We start from the raw sequence: 18,143 nt of genomic DNA on the forward strand, positions 1-18,143 counted from the left end.
GGTGAACCAGCCCCTCTATTGCTGTGTGATGGCTTAGTGGAATCGGGGCAACAGTACTGGCAAAGGGGCCTCAAGCTTTTGTCTAGTGTTTCTCCTCACCATTGGGCAGCAGGGTGGGATCCTTCTGGCTGAGCCCATTGCACCACTTGTGACCAGAGAGCTGTGGCAGTGCCAGCCACTTTTTAGAAGGCTTCCTCACAGTTATTCTCTGTCTGGAGAGGTTAGAGATTTAGCTGCAGGCTGACTTGGCTTTATGTTACCAAAATGGCTGCTGCCACCAGTGCTTCAGTAAGGAGAATCAAGTTTCACCTTTGACTTGCAGAATTATTTTTGAAGCTCTGTGCTTCAAATGCTGCAGAAAAAACTCTGACCCTGCCACCCAGAGCCAGGCGGGCTCCCTGGTAGGGGAGTGTCTGCCCTGACAGCTGTTGTCACACTGCATGAGCAGCTACACTCAGGCTGCTGGATGGAGGCTCACGCAGCTCCTGGGACTCCCCCAATGTAGGCCCGGAAGCCTTTGTCCTTGCTTTGGATCTCCTTAAACTCGGAGGTGTGGCCTCTGGGCCAGCTTCTGGAGAGCCATTTGTCTGTTGGCCAAGATGGCAGAATTCTACTTAGGCACAGACTTTCAGAATTAGAGGGGTCTCAAGGCCCACTCCCCAGAAGAGCCAAGCAGGGCTCATCTGGCCTTTGCCAGGAAATCTCCACAGTCTCAGCCCCTAGGGGACAGCTCTGACTGCCAGGAAGATTTTCCTGAGGTCAGGCCTCTTTTTGCCTCTGCAACTCCATCCGCTGCTCCCAATTTGTTCCTTCCTCTGGGGCCAGTATGTTCAAAGGATGGCCCAGCACGATCATCACGTACCCCAATCTTCAGATGAAGCATTCCTGTTTGGCAGTCATTCCTCGTATGGCCTTGCCCTTTGAAGCTCTCCAGTTCACCAGGGTCTTCCCCAACATGTGGCACCCACTGCCTTCACCTCAGCCATCTGAGCACCTGTGTCAGGCAGGAGCAAGAACTTCGAGGAGTTTGCAGTTGGTGGAGGGGAAGTGGAAGGGTCGTAGCATGCTAAACAGGCAGTAGAATGTCCCAGTGCCTGGGAAGGGCTGAGAGAGAAGAGGGAGCCCTCTTGGCAGAGGGATAGGGCAAGGGGCATTTCAGGCCTGCGGGCATAAGGGAGAAAGAAGCCTCAGAGCTGTGGAGAAGCCTGGGGCTGCAGCAGGCCCCGAGGGCCAGGCCAGGGGGTTAGCAGAATTCAAATGCTGCAGCATCCCAGATTCATTTCCTGTGTACGTTTCTCATAAAGACCGTGTAAGAGCTGTCTGCATTTGGAGAGAACAGAGGGGAATTGTGATTGTCTGAAAGACGTCATAGGACCAGATTTTCTTTTTACAACATATGTGCACTAATTTCTTCTTTCTTTTGTGACTAGGAATATGATGAACCGATTTTGAAACACTTGCAGGATATTAAAGTAAAGTTTTCAGATCCCGGACAGCCCATGGTAAGTGCTGGAAGCTTCAGTTGTTAGTGCTCTGATTGGCAGCAGGCCCTGGTCAGCTGCAGTGCCAGCGCGTGAGACCTAGGCAGGCACTGACCCCTAGTGGAGGCTGCTTTGTCTGCATGGGCAGGACTTGCAGTGTGACAGACAGGCTTGAGCTAAGGAACCTGGGTGTCGGGGCTGGGCCTTTGACCGTGCAGAAATCTGCAGAGGACGTTTGTCATGATGGTCTGAGGAATGTCTGCAGGAGCAGATTAAAAATGTGAAACTCATGCCTTCCACTCTGCCCGCCTTGGTCGTCGGCGTAACGATGGCTGACTGGCAGGCTGTGGTGTGTCATTCAGTTGTAGATTTGGGGGGCAGTTTGATTATTTCTGAAGACACGTGCAGTGCGGTCACCAGGGGAGCTAATCTTTGCTTGGCCTTGGGTGACCTTGGTAGGACCAAGGAAGCCGAGCAGAGAAGCAAAGGGGAGCCTTGGACGAGGCTGGAGCCGTGACAATCCCTGCTTCTCGTCACCACTAGGTGGCGCTGTGTCCTGGCTGTAGGGCACCATTCTTCTGAAGCTAAAGTCTTGCTGATTGTCAGCCTCATTATTTTGGTGTTTGAGAATGCATCTGAAGCTGGATTGACCCTCATAAAAGTAAGGCATTAGGAAACAAATTAAAATTCAGTTTGGGAAGGGAAGAGTCAGCTTCTCTAGGTCTGTAGGAGAAAGGGCTCCCCCTCCCCCCATTATGTTTTTGACCCTCTTCTTTGATTTTCCCCATACTTTATTTCCTGGGGTATCTCTCTTGTTGTTCACTTGTGGTCAGTCTTGTCCGACTCTTTAGGACCCCGTTTGAGGTTTTCTTGGCAGAAGTCTTGGAGGTTTGCCCTTTCTTTCTCATTTTACAGATGAGGAAACTGAGGCAAACAGGGTGAAGTGGCTTGCCCAGGGTCACACAGCTAATGAGTGTCTGAGGCCAGGTTTGATCAGGTCTTCCTCACTCCAGGCCTGATGCTCTGTGGTGCTCCTAGCTGTCTCTCCTTAACTGGCTCTGATCCAATTCTGGTAAAAATTTTTGTGTTTTTTGGTTATGAATCTAACAAATGTGAATTTGCCATATACAAAGAGAAGAAAGAATTGTGTATGAAATGCAGATCTATTAATACAGCTTTTTTTTTAAGTGTATAACAATGTTAACAGATGCCCTTCGTGTCTGTCTCCCTCTGAACATCTGTGCGTTTCTTTTTTTTGTTGTTTTTAGCTTTTCTTTCTTTTTTTGTGTGTTTCGTAAAGTATTTGCTTGATGTTTCTTCTGTTTTTGGGCCACATAAAGGCAGGGCAGTTGGCAGTGGCAGGGGCCATCAGGGCTCTCTTGTGTGCACCTCTTTTGTCTCCGACTCTCTCGGTCTCTGCTCTATCACTCAGCATAGGAAGAGTCTCCCCAACCCCCATCAGAGACCACTCGATTGGTCGTATGCAGACGGCTCTTCTAGGCAGTGCACTCATGGTACATGGGCATGCATTCGTGACAGCGGGCCCCATGGATCACCCTGCTCTCCAGCACTGGAGCATTGACGCATGTTTGAAAGACATTGTGGTTGGAATTGGTACCATATTTAATCAGTTCATGCTAGAAAGGATCTTAGAGATCTCGTCAAGCCCCTTCATTTGACAGATCAGGACCCAGGCCCCAAGCCCAAGGTCATGTAAGTAGTGACAGAGCCAGCATTTGAACTTGGATCCAGTACCTCCACGTCGGTTCTTTGCACTAGACCACACCGCTGTCCAGTCCCCTGGTCTTCACCTCCCCCATTCTAGGCAACAGAACAGCATTAGACATATTCCCTTCCTTTTAGAAGCTTAGTCCTTATGATTAGGGACCTAAATGCATGGATCTTGAGGCCAAGAGAACTCCACCGCCTCTGCTGACTAATGGTCTTGTTTCAAGCCCCCTCTGGTCACGTGCTATTTGTTGGTTTTTTTTTTTTTACCTCAGACAAATCCTTTAACTTCTTTCACCCTCAGTTCCCTGCTTGTAAAGTTATTACTCTGGCGGCTTTGGGGAAAATGAGATGAGATGAGAATTGTAAAGTTCTGTGCTCGTATGTGAATGGCAGGACAGGGAGGGAGGGCAGACTCCCTACCAGTGCTCGCCGTGGGGGAAGGGGGTACTGGCATTGCTCATCCCATTGTGGGATGAGGGGTCTTTCTAGCTCTGAGCTTGTCCCATGCTTTATAAACAAGGCTGCGATTCCCCGAGGAAGGAGGGGTAAGACAAGAGGCACTCACTGTCTAAGAAGGGGGAACAGTAGGAAGAAGAGCATGAATTGGGCAGGACTAGGAAGAGCCAGATGGGGGGCTCGCTGCGCCCCCTCTCCCCGCCAGTGTGCAGGCCAGGGAGGCGGTCTTGCCCGGACGCTCCCCAGGTCCCTCAGTTTGACCTGAGTGCAGCTAGGGAAGTTGAAGGTTGGCCTTTACGTCCCTGTACTGGGACCTAAGGTGGCCTGTGGCATTGACCTGGTCATGCTCTTTGTGCTGGACCTGCAGAAAACATGCCTTTTCCGCCTAAGCAAAGAAAAGATGGGTGAAATTGGGACAGTGAAAAGCAGGCTGTGGCCTAGTGCAGCCCTATGCAGCGAGGCACCAGGACGCTGTGACCAGCGGCAGTGCCCTCAGAAGTCCTCCCAGCCAGTGTCATGGGCTGGAAAGGTCCAGAGGCTTTCCCTTTCCAACAGACCTAAAAAATTGGAGGGACTGAGGGGGGCTTGAAAGATTGGTGACATCACTACCCCTTTCTTTGATTGTCTCTAAAACCCCAAACAGGAGAACATCGAAGCAGTTAATTGGCCTGGAGCCAACATAGCCCATTTCTTGGTTGGTGCCTCATGAGATAGGCTTTTGAGTCACTTAGCCAACAAGTGTGTGGTTTAAAATTAGGCTCGATCTGGCTGGTCTCCCCCCCTGGCCGCCCTCTGCTCAGCTGTCACCTTGATCTATCTTCCTGAGGTTCAGACGGTAGCAGCCCTCCCCCCTCCCCAGCACCCCCAGGACCTTCAGTCCCTGCTCCCAGGACCATCCCCTGGAGCCTCCGCTTTGCCTCCTGCCTTCCCCAGCTTCCATCATGTCTCCCAGAAATCTCACCTCCCAGAAGCCCTTGCTACCACCGCAGTCCTCAGGTGCCCCTGACCTGTTGCTTAGCTCCCGTTGATCCTGTTTCTGTCTTGTTCATCCAAAGCCATTTGTTTGGGGTCTTGCCCACGAGACTGTGAGCTCCTTGAGGGCAGGGCACTGTCTCTGGCCTTTCTTTGTGTCCCCGGTGCTTCAGCCACGTGTGTTCTTGACTGAGAGCATGGATTTTTCTATTTCTTTGGTTTCTCCCTGTGTTCCTCCCCTTCCCAGAGAGCCATCCCTTAGAAGAATTCCTTAAAAATAAGAAAAGATTCAGCCAAACTGATCGATATATTGAAAAAAATCTGATGTAATTGTTCAGTGTTCTGTACCTCCGGACCTTCCCTCTGCGAATGAGCAGGGGGAGGCATCTGGTCTTAGCACTTCTTTGAGGGCAAACTTGTTCTTGGTAAATACCAGGCATTGAGGACATTGATGCCGTGTGCCTGGCAGTGAACTAGAGATGGGCAAAGGAGCGCCTGTCTTCATGGAGCTTCATTCTGCCAAGGAGACGAATGTGTGTTTATATGAATAGTTACAACCTACATAGAGAGAAATGCAGGGTGGCCTTGGGAGGGAAGGGGGAGACCAGGAAGAGCCTTCTGCTGAATCTCCAAGGAGGCCAGGGATCCCGAAAGGTGGAGGAGGAAGAATACATTTTAGGGACCGGGGAGCAGCCAGCTCAGGGTCTGAGCTGGGAGGAACAAAAGCTGGGCCAGTTTGGCTGGACTTTAGTCGAGGGGAGCCCAGAGTGGTCATGGTCCTCGATGCCAAGCCAAGGAGTTTTGTAGCTTCTGGAGTGGGTGTGAATAGAGACCGTGACACAGACACAGAGACCTGTGCTCAGTGGAGAGGCTCTGAGGAGGCCCTTGTAGAGTCCAGGGGATGGTGAGGGAGGAGGAGGCTCAGGATGCTGCCCTGAAGTTACGGGGGCTGGGCTTTGGATGACTTCGGTCTCAGTCTTTGCTGGAGCTCTTTCCTGCCTGGTGCTGTGGGGGCAGGCTCCCCTCCGCCGACCTCCAACGGGAGCCAGATGTCTTGGGCAAGGCTTTGACTATGAATAGAGAAACCAGAATCCTTTCCACTGAGACCTCTGGGTGACCCCCATGTTCTTTTCTCCCCAGTCTTTCTCCTTAGAGTTCCACTTTGAGCCCAATGACTACTTTACCAACTCTGTCCTGACAAAGACTTATAAGATGAAATCAGAGCCAGATACGACAGACCCCTTTTCCTTTGAAGGTCCTGAAATAGTCGACTGTGAAGGGTAAGAAAAAGACTGTGCTCTTCTTCGGTGAGTTTTGTTCTTTCCCCAATTCAGCAAACATTTGTTAAGCCCTGACTGTGTGTCAGAATCTGCTAGCTACCCTCATGAAGCTTGCATTCCATGGGATGGGGCCCCCACATAGTCACAGAGAAGGGGAGAAAGAAAGAAGCAAGCATTTGTTAAAGTCCCTACTGTGTGCCTGGCACTGTGGTAAGCACTTTACAGATATCTCATTGGGTCCTCACGATGACCTTGGGGGGTCGGTCCTGTCATCCCCATGTTGCAGTTGAGGAAACTTAGATAGACACAGGTTAGATGATTCAGCTAGTCAGCATCTGAGGCCTGATTTGAACTCAGGTCATCCTGACTCCATGAGGGGATACCAGGAAAGACCTCCTGGAGAAGGGCCCAGTGGAAGGGAGCTGGGGATAGGACCAGGGGCAGGAGCCCACGTGCAGAATTAATGTTCATATGGTATCTGTGTTTGGAGGACTTTCTATTTTCACGATTGAGTTTTTCTCTTACTAGAAAGTAAGAGGAAACATTTGCTACAAGTGAACCCGCCTGCTTGTTTTATTTACATAGAATGTAGATGAGTGAAATGACAAAACGTGCTGCACGGGGGTGTCTTGTAGTGCTGATAAAACTCAAGTTTGCTGTCTGGCTGGGGCAGGTGCACTGGGTGACCTTGGGCCTCCTTCCTGCCCGGCTCCCAGGGCTTTTCTAGAAACGCTTGAGGTCCTCAGGGAGGTTGGGAAGCATCCGTCTGCTTAGTGAGACACACCGTGCATCCTTCTGTCAGGGCTTTTAGGGATGAGGTCAGCACTTACCTAGAGTTTGTCCGAGGCTCCTGCAGTTGGGTCACTTACCCTTGTGGACCCACATTGAGAGTTGTTGGGGCACAAGATTTGAGGGCCCCACGCACTTGGCCTCAGCAGAATACGAGCCTTCCCAGAGTAGTGTTGCTTTTGTTGAGAAGAACTCAAGGGGATGATCCTTTCCTGTCCTTGATAATGTCCCCTCAAGGACAGCTCCAGGCTGTCCTGGGCGGAGGGGCGAGGTCTCCCTTGGGCAGCTCTGGGCTTTCTGTCTAACGTTCTCCAGCTTGTTCTGTGATGCCCGCTCCCAGACACTTTAGGAAGTAGCCTTTCCTCTTGGCGACCTGGCCTCGGTCGGAATTCTGCCTCTGGGCTGGCGTCGGGCTTGGAGGGAGCCGGGGAGGGCTCGGAATGCAGCTTGGTGACCCGGCTCTGCTCTCCAGGTGCACTATCGAGTGGAAGAAGGGCAAGAACGTGACGGTGAAGACGATCAAGAAGAAGCAGAAGCACAAGGGCAGAGGCACCGTGAGGACGGTCACGAAGCAAGTCCCCAATGACTCCTTCTTTAACTTCTTCAGCCCCATCAAAGGTAAGCCTGGGCCTGCAGAGCCAGGTGCAGATGAGGCGCTTTTGTGAAATGGTGGCTTTAAATTCCAGTCTGTGTCCTAGCTAGGGAGTCACTTAAGTGGGGAGACGCAGGAAACATGCTTGTGGCGTTGCGACTTGAGGTCCTTGCCATCCTCTCATTCCCTTCCCAAGGTCACCCAGAGAGGTTTTAGAGCCAAGACTGGGTCCGAGATGTGCTCTTGCCCCCTTCACAACCTTGTTCTGAAGCTGCCCCCAGGCCTCCCGGAGTTGGGGTCTGATCACAGCGGCAGGGGTGGAGTGCTCCGCTTTCCTCCAGGACGTGAGATATTCTCGGGAAGAGGTCAGCCTTTCCACCGTAGGCACCAGCCAGCTCGCTCACCCACGTTGTAGATTTGTGTACCGTGTCCTGTGTCCCTTATGTGGCCTGTTTCCCACAGTTAGACTAACTCATCTTTAAAACAGTTAAACTTGCTTTCAGCCTCATTCCAGACTGAGGAGGCAGACATCTGGTGGTCTTTGGCTAGCCACTAAATCTTCCAGAGGAGTTTTTTTAGTTTAACATTGACATGGGTGGTCTTGTATTGTTCATAGAAAAGGTGCTCTTTGATTGCCTTTGAATATGCCAACATAAAGTAGATTGGCAAACTCCTCCTGTTTTCATTTCGGCTGATTTTTTTGTGGCTCTCCAGCCAGCGTGGCTGCCCCTTGTGGGCCCAGCTGGGCCCTGCTCTGCTGACCAAGCTCCTTCTTTGCCAGCTTCCTCTTTAAAGTGTGCCACTCGGTCCTGCTTTGTCCAGACCTCAGGTGGCTGCTTTTGGGGTGCCAGTCGCCAGCTCTGAAGGACTAACGTCCCCAAGGAGAGAATTTGAATGAATGACTAAAGCATATGCCAACCTCTTAGACCGGAGCCGAGCCGAGGGCCGGCTCCAGCCAGTGGAGAAGCAGGGCGTCTTATTTGTGTGGTCTGTCGTAGTCAGGCTGGTCTGCCAGCTGCTCCTCCATGATTTTGTATGCACAGTGCCCCTGCCTGGGACACCTTCCCTCTTCAGAGCCTGGCTTCGGTGCCCCCTCCTACAGGAGGTCTTTCTGATTCCCTCCCATCTTGAAGTTGCTTTGTATGCCCTTGTTTTTGTGCGCTGTGAGCCCCTCCCAAGGGAAGAGAAGTGCTTTAAAAGCAGAGGTGGTTCTGGTCTTGGGCCTTGCACATAGTAGGTGCTTAATCCAAGTCTAGGCCAGGGAATGCCCACCTCTTAAGTGCTTCTTCCATGCACGGCGCTTGTTCCCGGGGATGGTAGCAGTCATACAACGAGGGCACAGACGACGCCTTCTCCTCCTGCTGCCCACCTGCCCTCCCCCAAATAGCCTTTGTCTCGTCTCAGACCCTGAGATTTGGCACAGGGAGGAGCGGCAGGGGCTGACCCCTGGTTAGACCCTCCTCTCATTGAAGGGAGTGCAACAGTGTGCCTGCGACCTAATCGTAGGGTTGTTATCCAGAGTCGTATGGGATCTCTTACTGAGGTCTTGTTTCCACCTTCAAGATGAGTAAGGGGCTCTCAGGTCCCAGAGAGGTTTGCTCCATTTCTTTTTTTTTTTTTCTCCTGGAATTTCTTTTTTTTTTTTTTAATTTTTTTTTCCATATGCTTTTCAGTTGAAAATTTTTCTCCCTTTTTCTCCCCCCCACCCTCCCCAGACGGCGCACAATCTGACATAGGCTTTACATTTACATTCCCATTAAATATATTTTCACATTAGTGAAGTTGTAAGTAAAAATTAAAACCAATAGGAGGAACCATCAGAAAGATGAAACAAAACTCAATAGAAGGTAAAAGTAAGTGATAGCGATTCGACTTCCATAGTTCTTTCTTTGGATGTGGACAGCATTTTCCATCCCGAGGCCTCTAGAGAGGTCTTAGATCCTCGTAATGCTGAGAAGGGTTCAATTTAACATTCTTAGTCATCGCACAACGTGGCTGTTATTGTATACAAAGTCCTCTTGGTTCTGCTCACTTCACTCAGCGTCAGACCATACAAGTCTTCCCAGGTTTTTCTGAAGTCCGCCTGTTCATCATTTCTTATAGCACAATAGTATTCCATTACATTCATATACCACAACTTGCTCAGCCATTCCCCAGTTGATGGGCATTGTCTCAATTTCCAATTCTTGGCCACCCCAAAAAGAGCTGCTATGAATATTTTTGTACATGTGGGTCCTTTTCCCATTTGTTTGATCTCTTCGGGATATAGCCCTAGAAGTGCTATTGCTGGCTCAAAGGGTACGCACATTTTTGTAGCCCTTTGGGCGTGGTTCCAAATTGTTCTCCAAAATGGTTGGATCATTTCACAACTCCACCAACAATGCATTAGTGCTCCAATTTTCCTACATCCTCTCCAACATTCATCATTTTCCTGTTTTGTCATGTTGGCCAATGTGATAGGTGTGATGTGGTACCTCAGAGTTGCCTTTGATTTGCATTTCTCTAATCAATAACGATTTAGAGCATTTTTTCATATGACTGTAGATGGCTTTAATTTCTTCATCTGAGAACTGTCTGTTCATATCCTTTGACCATTTATCAATTGGGGAAAGGTTTGCTCCATTTCTGTTGTCACTGTAGGGCTTGGGTGGGAATGCTTCCCGCTCGCTTGTTATTCAGGTGAGCCCAGAGTGAGTTTGTCAGCCAGTATGGCCCTGCTGCTCCCTTGTGAGCCTTGGGAATGATTTTCTGGCCAAATCAAGTCCAGACCCATTCCTTCAGGTTAAGGTAGGAGAGGGCTAGGTGGGTGGGAAAAAGAGACTAGCTTTGATGTAGCGGGGATTGTTCTGACATGTCTCAAATCATTGGGAAGCCCTCTTTCATGAAGGAATGTTAAAACTTAGTAATTTCTAGTGTGTGTGTTAGGGGGGGTCATGAAATGGATTGGAGTTGTGGAATGTTCTTTTTCCTCATTAAGTCAAGTGGGCTGGGGGCAGGACAGGGCAGAAATGCTGTATTTATTTCAATATTAATTGAATTTTTTCATTATTTTTATAGTGTCTGGGGATGGAGAGTCACTGGTAAGATTCCTATTTTAAAGCTTCATTTATTCTCAGATTGCTCTATTTTATTTTCTTCGACTTTTCCATGCTCTTAAGCGCTGGTGCTGAGTTATAATGGATCCCTAATGAAGAGGATGTGTCTCACACCAACCCCAAATTCCGTGCTGAATTTGTGTGTCTGTGCTTTTCCCCCCACGGTAGTAACAGTGACCATCCTTACCCCAGAGGCCCAGGACCAAGAGCCTGGCGCGCTCTCTCGGGCTGCTCGTTTAATGGTGGCGCTGACTGACATTTTAAATAGCGTGGGAGGAGCTTGATAAATGTTTCGTAACATAAGAGCTAAAGACTTTAAGATGAAAATGGCCCGAATGCCCTGGATAGTGTTGGAGGCCAAGATGTATGTGCCCGGTGTTGGTCCGGTTACCGGAGCTGGTCCTCTATGGAACCTTGTGGCCCAGCCCAGTTTGCCTCTGTTCTTAAGAAGCTGGTGGTTGGAGTTAATGCTTCAAACAGGAGATTATGCATAATTACTACTGAAGTTTTGTCCCACAGGATGAAGATTCAGAATTTACATTAGCCTCAGATTTTGAAATTGGGCACTTCTTCCGCGAAAGGATCGTTCCACGTGCAGTCCTTTATTTTACTGGGGAAGCCATAGAGGATGATGACAATGTATGTATATGAATCTCAGTAGTGACTGCTACCGTGTCTGTGTGAGCGTGGGGCCGGCAAGGCCTGGAGTCAGGTGTTTAAGGCCGGGAAGGGCCTGCCTGTGTGAGATCTGTCCAGGTCAGAGCTTTGGAGTTCCCTCACGTTGTAGAGGAGTAAACCGAGGCCCAGAGAGGGTGTCTGAGTGGCTAAACTCTCTTTGTGACCTTGGACCGTGGGAGGACTGACGCCCGGTCAGGTGTCCTCTCTCACACAGAGCGTTTTAGCGGTGGATGGAGTGAAGAGAGTGCTCCTGGTTTGCTTTCCTTTGGGCAGACGTCTGGCGTAGCTCTCTACTTCCTGGTGTCCCGGTGAGACGCAGACAGGGCGGGTGAAAGCCGCCTCTTTCACTAGCGGGTGTGTCCCGTCTGACTCCCCCAGACCCCGAGAGCTTGAGGACGCTTTTTCCAGAGAGCACACGTTCCTAGGGTTGTCGATATATGTAGCCTTTGGGATCCTCTAGGGACGAATTGCTGATAACACAGAGAGATTGCCGGCCGGTTTGGCTGGGTCCGAGACCTGCAGGAGACTGGCGCTTCCCGATTCAGGGTTGGGGGATCAGGCTCGTGTGTTCTAAAGTGAGACCGGCCAGAGTCGGCATCTCCCCTTCCCGCTCTGCAGAGGAGCCGTCCGGGCAGCTCACAGCCGTCAGTTGTGAAGCCCCGGCTTTTTTGCTCCTGCTGCCCTTCCAGCGTGTGATTCCCCCTCCCGCTGTCCTGGAAGCGCCTTCTTACAGACCGCAGGGGAAGTGGCCAGCCCCGGGTCAGCTAGGTAGAAGGACTGAGGCTGCAGCCCAGCCTCCTGCTGCCATGCTGGTTTTGTCAGCGCCCACCTGTTGTTAAAAGGCCTGTGGGAGCCAGGTCTTCTCGTGGTGGTTGTCCTTCCAGCAGGGGGGGCCCATCTTCTCTTTCACATCTCTTGGGTTGGGCACCTAAGACTGGTGCCTGCCCTCATGGAGCTTCTGGTCCTTGCTGGGGGAAGGGGGGAGTATGGGACGGGATACCCGTGTAGAGAGCTGACGTAAAAGGAGGTGGCCTTCAGAAGTCATCAGTTCTGTGGCATGTCGATTTGGCAGGCATCAGAGAAGGTTTCCTGGAGGAGGTGACATTTGGGTTAGTCTTTAAAGAAAGGGCTAGAATTCAGCGGGTTCCCTGCCCATCCCTGCTGGGTGGGGGGTGGCCTAGCTTTCCTTAAAACGTTAGCACATTAAAGGCACCAAAAAGTTGACCTCACAGGGACCTGGTGCTTTAGTTCTTTTATTATTTGAGGACGGGTTACTTGATTTCAGATTCCGTTTAGTTTGTTTAAGACTGCATGATGGGGGCGTGGGGGGAGTTGGTGGTGCATACACACGCGCGCGCGCGCGCACACACACACACACACACACACACACACACACACACACACACGTACACACGTGTCCACACCAGTGCATATTAGAAAAGGAATGTCCTCAGAGATAAGGGGTTTGTCGCTTACATGTTCCCAGCAAGGCAGCCTCCGAGTGTGGAAGGCCTGAATTTGAGTCCTGCTTGTGACCCTGGGCACATCTTAACCTCTCAGTGTTCTACCTTGCATTGGGAGAAGAGGCTTCCTTCCCTGGGGGTTCCTAAGACGACTGAAATCACCCTCTGCCCCCATCTTTCCTGTTGGTCTGCTGAGTGTGGCCTTCTGAGGGCCCTTGTCTCTGCAGTGAAGTGACTTAGTGGGAAATCGATTTGAGATAAACTGGTGTTTAAATCTGTTGGCTGCTGAAGGCTTGACTCATTCGTGTAAAGCTTTCTACTTGATGGCAGCAAAACCAGTGTTTTCCTCTTCTTTGTCAAGGATGTTGTCACATGAAACATTGTAGGTTTGCAGAGAGATCTTTTCCAGCATCCCCAGCCCGTGGCCCCCGGGGGCAGGCAGAGCTATAGTGCCCCTTTCCCAGCCAGAGGTGACCAGCAGGTGCCTGTGGCTCGTCTGTCCCGGGCAGCCGGCTTCCTGTCCGTAGCCAGAAGGGCCCTTCGAGCTGGGAGAGGCCGGGCTCCTCTGTGGCTGTGGGTCAGCAGCCCAGGGGGCGGCCCTGTCGCCTGCTGCCACCGGGAGGACTTGGGGGCCTGGGGACAACTGACCAGAGCTGGCTTGGAGGCCAGGCTGCTGTTGGTTCTAGAAATCTAAAGATGTTTTTCCATTTTTCAGTTTGAAGAAGGCGAGGAAGGGGAAGAAGAGGTGAGATGTGTTCAGTGACAGCATGGGGGGTGGGCTGGAGGTTTTCTTGGGGTGAGGGACGCAAATACTTTGGGCTGGATTCGGGGCCATGATTTTATCTGGAGCAGCAACTGACGTGTCCCACTTCACCGTGAACACGTTTGTTCTGTCCCCGGCTCCTTGAGATGTGATCCTCGGGTCGGTCATGGCGCTGGATGAAACGTTGGCCACCGTGCACTCGGCGCTCTTTTTAAATCAAGTGATGGGTTCTCCTTGTGGCTTTCCTGGGCGCGGGTGACAGTGCTGCTGCAGCTGGGAAGTCCTCTTGTTGACTGGTTGTCTTTCTTGTTCACCAGGAATTGGAGGGTGAAGAGGAGGGAGAGGAAGATGATGATGCAGAGAATGATCCCAAGGTTAGTGGTCTTAATGAATAAAACCAAACGCTGTGGCTAACACCGTGCTGGGTGTTTTCCCCAGGAGAATTCTAGAGCTCAGCCTTTGGGTTGGTGTTTGGGGCTTCCTCGGCCTGGTGGCCTCGTGGTGCTCAGGCCTCGGCACCTCTAAAGGAGCGCGGGCCGGTGAGGAGGGGCCGCCTTTAAGAGGCAAGTGCCTGCGTGATCTTCTCCCTTTTTGACTCTCCCAGCCAGGCCCCATTTTTAAATGATCCAGACGCTCATGTCTGTTTGGGAAAGGGAGTTATAAAGCCAGGGTACTTGGAGGGAGTGTGTACAGACTTGGGACTTTATTCCTCTCTTTAGTCAGATATTTGGTGAAAATTTAATGCAAATAACATGTTTAGAAATTACATAATTTTTAAATTGCAGGGCTCAGTGTTTAATGAAAGCCAGTGAACCCTTAATACCAGAAATTTCAAAATGATTAATTATTCATCTTGGCAAAACTTGGATTTTCCTTTATCTGACTGAATTCCTAGTAGTAGAATTCATAAAGCTACCATGGATATTTTCAAACGAGGCCCATCCTCCTCCACCCCACTTTCAAAAGAACAAACCAGTCGCAGCTCTTTGGCTGAATTGTAAATCAATAATATTTGTTATTCTCTGGCATGAAGTTAACTAACTTGCTGCCTGCATGGCAAAAATCTGATATGGGAAGTCAAATGGAGCATTTCCTGGCTTTTGGGGTGGGGGAGGGGCTGTGTCTGTTCGATGTGTCATCATTTCTTCCACCTCCCCTCTCCCACCCCAGGTGACAAAAACCACCAAGGGGGATTATTAATGCTACATAATGCGTACAACACGCTTGTGAAGGAAGGGCTTACGTTGGAAATCGAGGGATTTTTTTTTAATTTGCCACATAAATAGCTCTCCAGGAGCAGGCATCTTTAAAAACAGGCCGCCAGGCAGTCGGTGGAGCCGTATTTGTGGAGTGCCTGTCATGTGCTAAATGCTCACCTCCAGGGAGGATTTCAGGGATGTTCCTTCCCCTCAAAGGGAAGACGAGTCCAGGGCAATTGAAGCAGTTAGCCAGGCAGTGCAGAACAGCAGACGAGTGTCCATTATCCAGAGTAATCTGAGGTTGCTTTGAGGTTGGTGGCACTGCACGTTAGCTTCCTCCGCCCTAGTGGCATTTGGGCTTTGGGGCATATTTTTACAGAATGGAGCCAAAACAGTGATTTTTAGTTCACCCGCTCCCACTCTTTGGTTGGTTTCTAGAGCCCCTCGATTCCTGCTTGTAAAGGCGCCGGAGTTGTGGCTGCCATTTGAAGCTCCTTGCTCCCTCTTTATCTCGTGCTGCCCTGCTGTAGTTACTCTGCCCCTGCTCCTGAGCTGGTCATCCTCTGCCCACCTAGTACCAGGTTTTCAAATGCTACCCTCCTCCCGAAGTCTGGGCAGAGAAGTCAGCCTTGGGCAGTGCCAGGAAGGAAAGGGGCTGTTAGTTCTTTGGACCTCAGCAGGCACCTTCTCTGTCCTGACAGCAGTGTGTGGCCTCAGCAAAGCTCTGGGTGACAGGACAGCGCAGTTCAGCAATAGGGGATGTTCTCTGCCTGGTGAGAATGTGGGGGCAGAAGGGTGCAGGTCTGGCGTGTTGGAGTGGCCCTGCTGAGGCACAGTGTTTGCAGAGCTCAGGATCTCCAGGAATTGGGGTTGTTTTCCTCCTGTATGATTTTGCACATTTCATTGTCTTTCATGCTGACAGTTCCTTTCCATTTTTTTTCCCCATTTAGGTGTAATTTTTGTCTGTTTATCATTCATATCATAGGTAAGGTGGAACTCCATTCATACCTAACTTGAAAGTTGGTGATCTGTAGTCAATAAAATGTGGGGTTGTTGCGGATAATAGAATACAGTCGATGTAGAGCTTGGGGCTAAGGAATCTAGATGAGGCATGGGCTCCTTCCTCCTCGAGCCCAGCCAGCCTTCCTTCTCATCGAGGCAGTCAGGCTAGAAAGGTGCCATCTGCGAGTTTCGTGGTGCTCCCTCAAGAGTCAGGGCATCGAAGGCCCCTGACGCCTGGAGGCGGGGCTTGCCTGGTGCCCTTCAGAGAGCAGAAAAATGGTGTGAGAGAGGCGAGGAGACGAGACTGTGGCAAGGACATCTAGAAAGTACATCTGGAGCAGTCAGTCCAGAAAAATGCAAAGCAAGGGAGGCAGACACTCTTTGTATTGATACAATGATATCTTTCATTTGATGTCACAGTCTGTCCAAGAAGGGGACTGGTGTATGTAGGACTTCCAAGTACCTGTCTGGTGTTCTAGTGTGAAGTTGATGGGGAATTTTGTGATTATGAAAGGTACTTGAATGAGCAATAGAACCATTTGCTGAGTTAGACAAACCCCCCACCCTGGGCTGTCCCATCAGTGACCCTCTCCTGCCCAGGGGACTATTTTAAGGGGCTTTTTCTGAGGGCATTGAACCCTCAGGGTACAGCCAGCCAGCTGTGCTCAGGATCCTCCACACTGGTTGTAGCTTACTGAGGTTGGAGTAAGTTACTATAGGGATGGAAATTAGAGAGGAAAGCCTTACCTGTGTCCCCAGCATGAAACGGCTCCGGTCCATGAGAACCTGAGACCCGGATGATGTGGAGGCACAGGGAAGGTGTCATCACAGAAGAACCGTGGTGGTAGAGATTCTGGGGACAGCTTAGAAAACGACCACCCTTGTTCTGGATTCTTTTTTTTGGGGGGGGGGGATGAGGCAGTCGGGATTAAGTGACTTGCCCAAGGTCACACAGCTAGTAAGTGTTAAGTGTCAGGCTGGATTTGAACTCAGGTCCTCCTGACTCCAAGGCCAGAGCTCTATTCACTGCGCCACCTAGCTGCCCCTCTTGTTCTGGATTCTTGAGCAACCTTCTCTAGAAGTCAGGGCTACATGTAGAGAGAAAAATCCACCTGCTTGAATAGTGCTTGCCAACTTGATCTTACATGGAGTCCATGTTTTTATTTCATAAAATCCAGGTTTTATTTGTTTTTTTAGGCAGTTGGGGTTAAGTGACTTGCCCATTGTCACACAGCTAGTAAGTGTCCAGTGTTTGGTCTGAGATTGGATTTGAACTCGGGTCCTCCTGACTTCAGGGCCGGTGCTCTATCCACTGCGCTGTCCCTGAAATCCAGTTTTTATAAACAGTAGCTCCAGAATTAAGTCAGATTTTACCATTTTTGAAGAGCAGATAATAAATGGGACTTCTTTAGGACTTTGGACTGTTAAACCCTTGTCTTTTACAACAGAAAAATGATTGGTGTAACATGAAGACATCATGGTTCTTGTTTTGGATTTTTCATAAACTTCCATAGAAAACCGGAAAACTCTTGAAAGCAAATCCTTCTTATGCAGCAAATTAATTTATTTTAGACTCCATGAAACTCATTTTGTTGATCACAAATAGGGCCACAGGTGAAAAGGTTGCCTTTGCCATTGCTTCATGGCGACGTTGATCAGATTCCCTTCGTGGGATTCCTTCGCAATTCCCTCTTCACTTCTGAGATTAACTCGGCTTTGTTGCAAAGACTGGTGCACGCTGTGTTTGCTTGCATTGGGACGGCTTCACGCAGATCATCTGGGAATTGGCCATAAGTGACCCCCGTTTTCTGACCTAGGCTTGCTTTGCAAACCCTCCTCGTTGAGACCAGAAGTGGGATGATGGTTACGTTGTGGGGCTGGGGCTTTTTCTTCCTGGTTCTGCAGTAGTTTCTTACCTCTTAGCCTTAGAGATGAGAGAACCAGTCGGTTTTTCATTCAAGCTGTAAATATTATGGCAGCCCTGCAATTGAAGATACGTAGTGACAGGTTCTCATGCCCTTCTCAGGTGGGTCCATGTCACTGTTACCACCCATTCTTTTAACTAGTGCCATGACATGCCAGTCTTTGCACCTGCTCGTAATCACTGGCTTTTAAAAACACCCACCTCCCTCCCTTGGTGATTGAGCTGGGGCTGTGTGACTGAGCTAGAGGGTAGAGGCTTTACACAGCCACCCATCGGAGGAGCAGGTGGTCCGTTTTTTCTGCCCCAGAAAACTGGTAGAGCCTTATTTATAGTCAGTGACGTGGAGGTTCAGCAGGGCGGCACCGGCCTTCAACAGGGCCCTTGACCAAACTGGGCCTTGCCGTGTCCTGAGCCTGGCACATCATGCCGAAGGCAGAAGTGTCTAGTTGTTTTAAGTCAGGATGTGAGAGTGCTTAAGATCATTATGTCAGACTCCCTGGATCCTGGCAGTAGCCTGTCCCATCAGGAAGGATCCAGTAGTGTTGCCCAACCTGCCGGCTGTTGGCCATTCTCCCTGACAGGTTGACATAGGTGGCCCTCAGGTGAACAGGACCTTTCCTTCTAATGGCCCAGCTGCATAGTGATCGTATCAAGTCAAACTTAGAAGAGACTTCGTTTCTTCCCTCGAGTAACTGAAAAGTAGGTTTGCAGTATCAGG

At 50.2% G+C, this 18,143-nt stretch overlaps 1 protein-coding gene across 3 annotated transcripts in view; it reads left to right on the forward strand.

Moving 5' to 3' along the window:
- NAP1L4 (nucleosome assembly protein 1 like 4) overlaps positions 1-18,143 on the forward strand; it is a 34,218-nt gene that overhangs the window by 13,726 nt on the left and 2,349 nt on the right. For 2 of the 3 annotated variants that reach the window (XM_020970765.2, XM_020970767.2), the window contains 7 exons: positions 1,431-1,502; positions 5,781-5,920; positions 7,182-7,327; positions 10,359-10,381; positions 10,916-11,035; positions 13,253-13,282; positions 13,618-13,674. In XM_020970765.2, the coding sequence (XP_020826424.1) occupies positions 1,431-1,502; positions 5,781-5,920; positions 7,182-7,327; positions 10,359-10,381; positions 10,916-11,035; positions 13,253-13,282; positions 13,618-13,674 (588 nt within the window). Of the gene's footprint in view, positions 1-1,430; positions 1,503-5,780; positions 5,921-7,181; positions 7,328-10,358; positions 10,382-10,915; positions 11,036-13,252; positions 13,283-13,617; positions 13,675-15,449; positions 15,485-18,143 lie in introns of all 3 variants that reach the window. The other variant, XM_078148598.1, reaches the window with a different exon arrangement.

Source organism: Phascolarctos cinereus, unplaced genomic scaffold (genome assembly GCF_003287225.1).
Source record: "Phascolarctos cinereus isolate Bilbo 61053 unplaced genomic scaffold, phaCin_HiC Scaffold_9;HRSCAF=440, whole genome shotgun sequence".
Lineage (NCBI taxonomy): Eukaryota > Metazoa > Chordata > Mammalia > Diprotodontia > Phascolarctidae > Phascolarctos > Phascolarctos cinereus.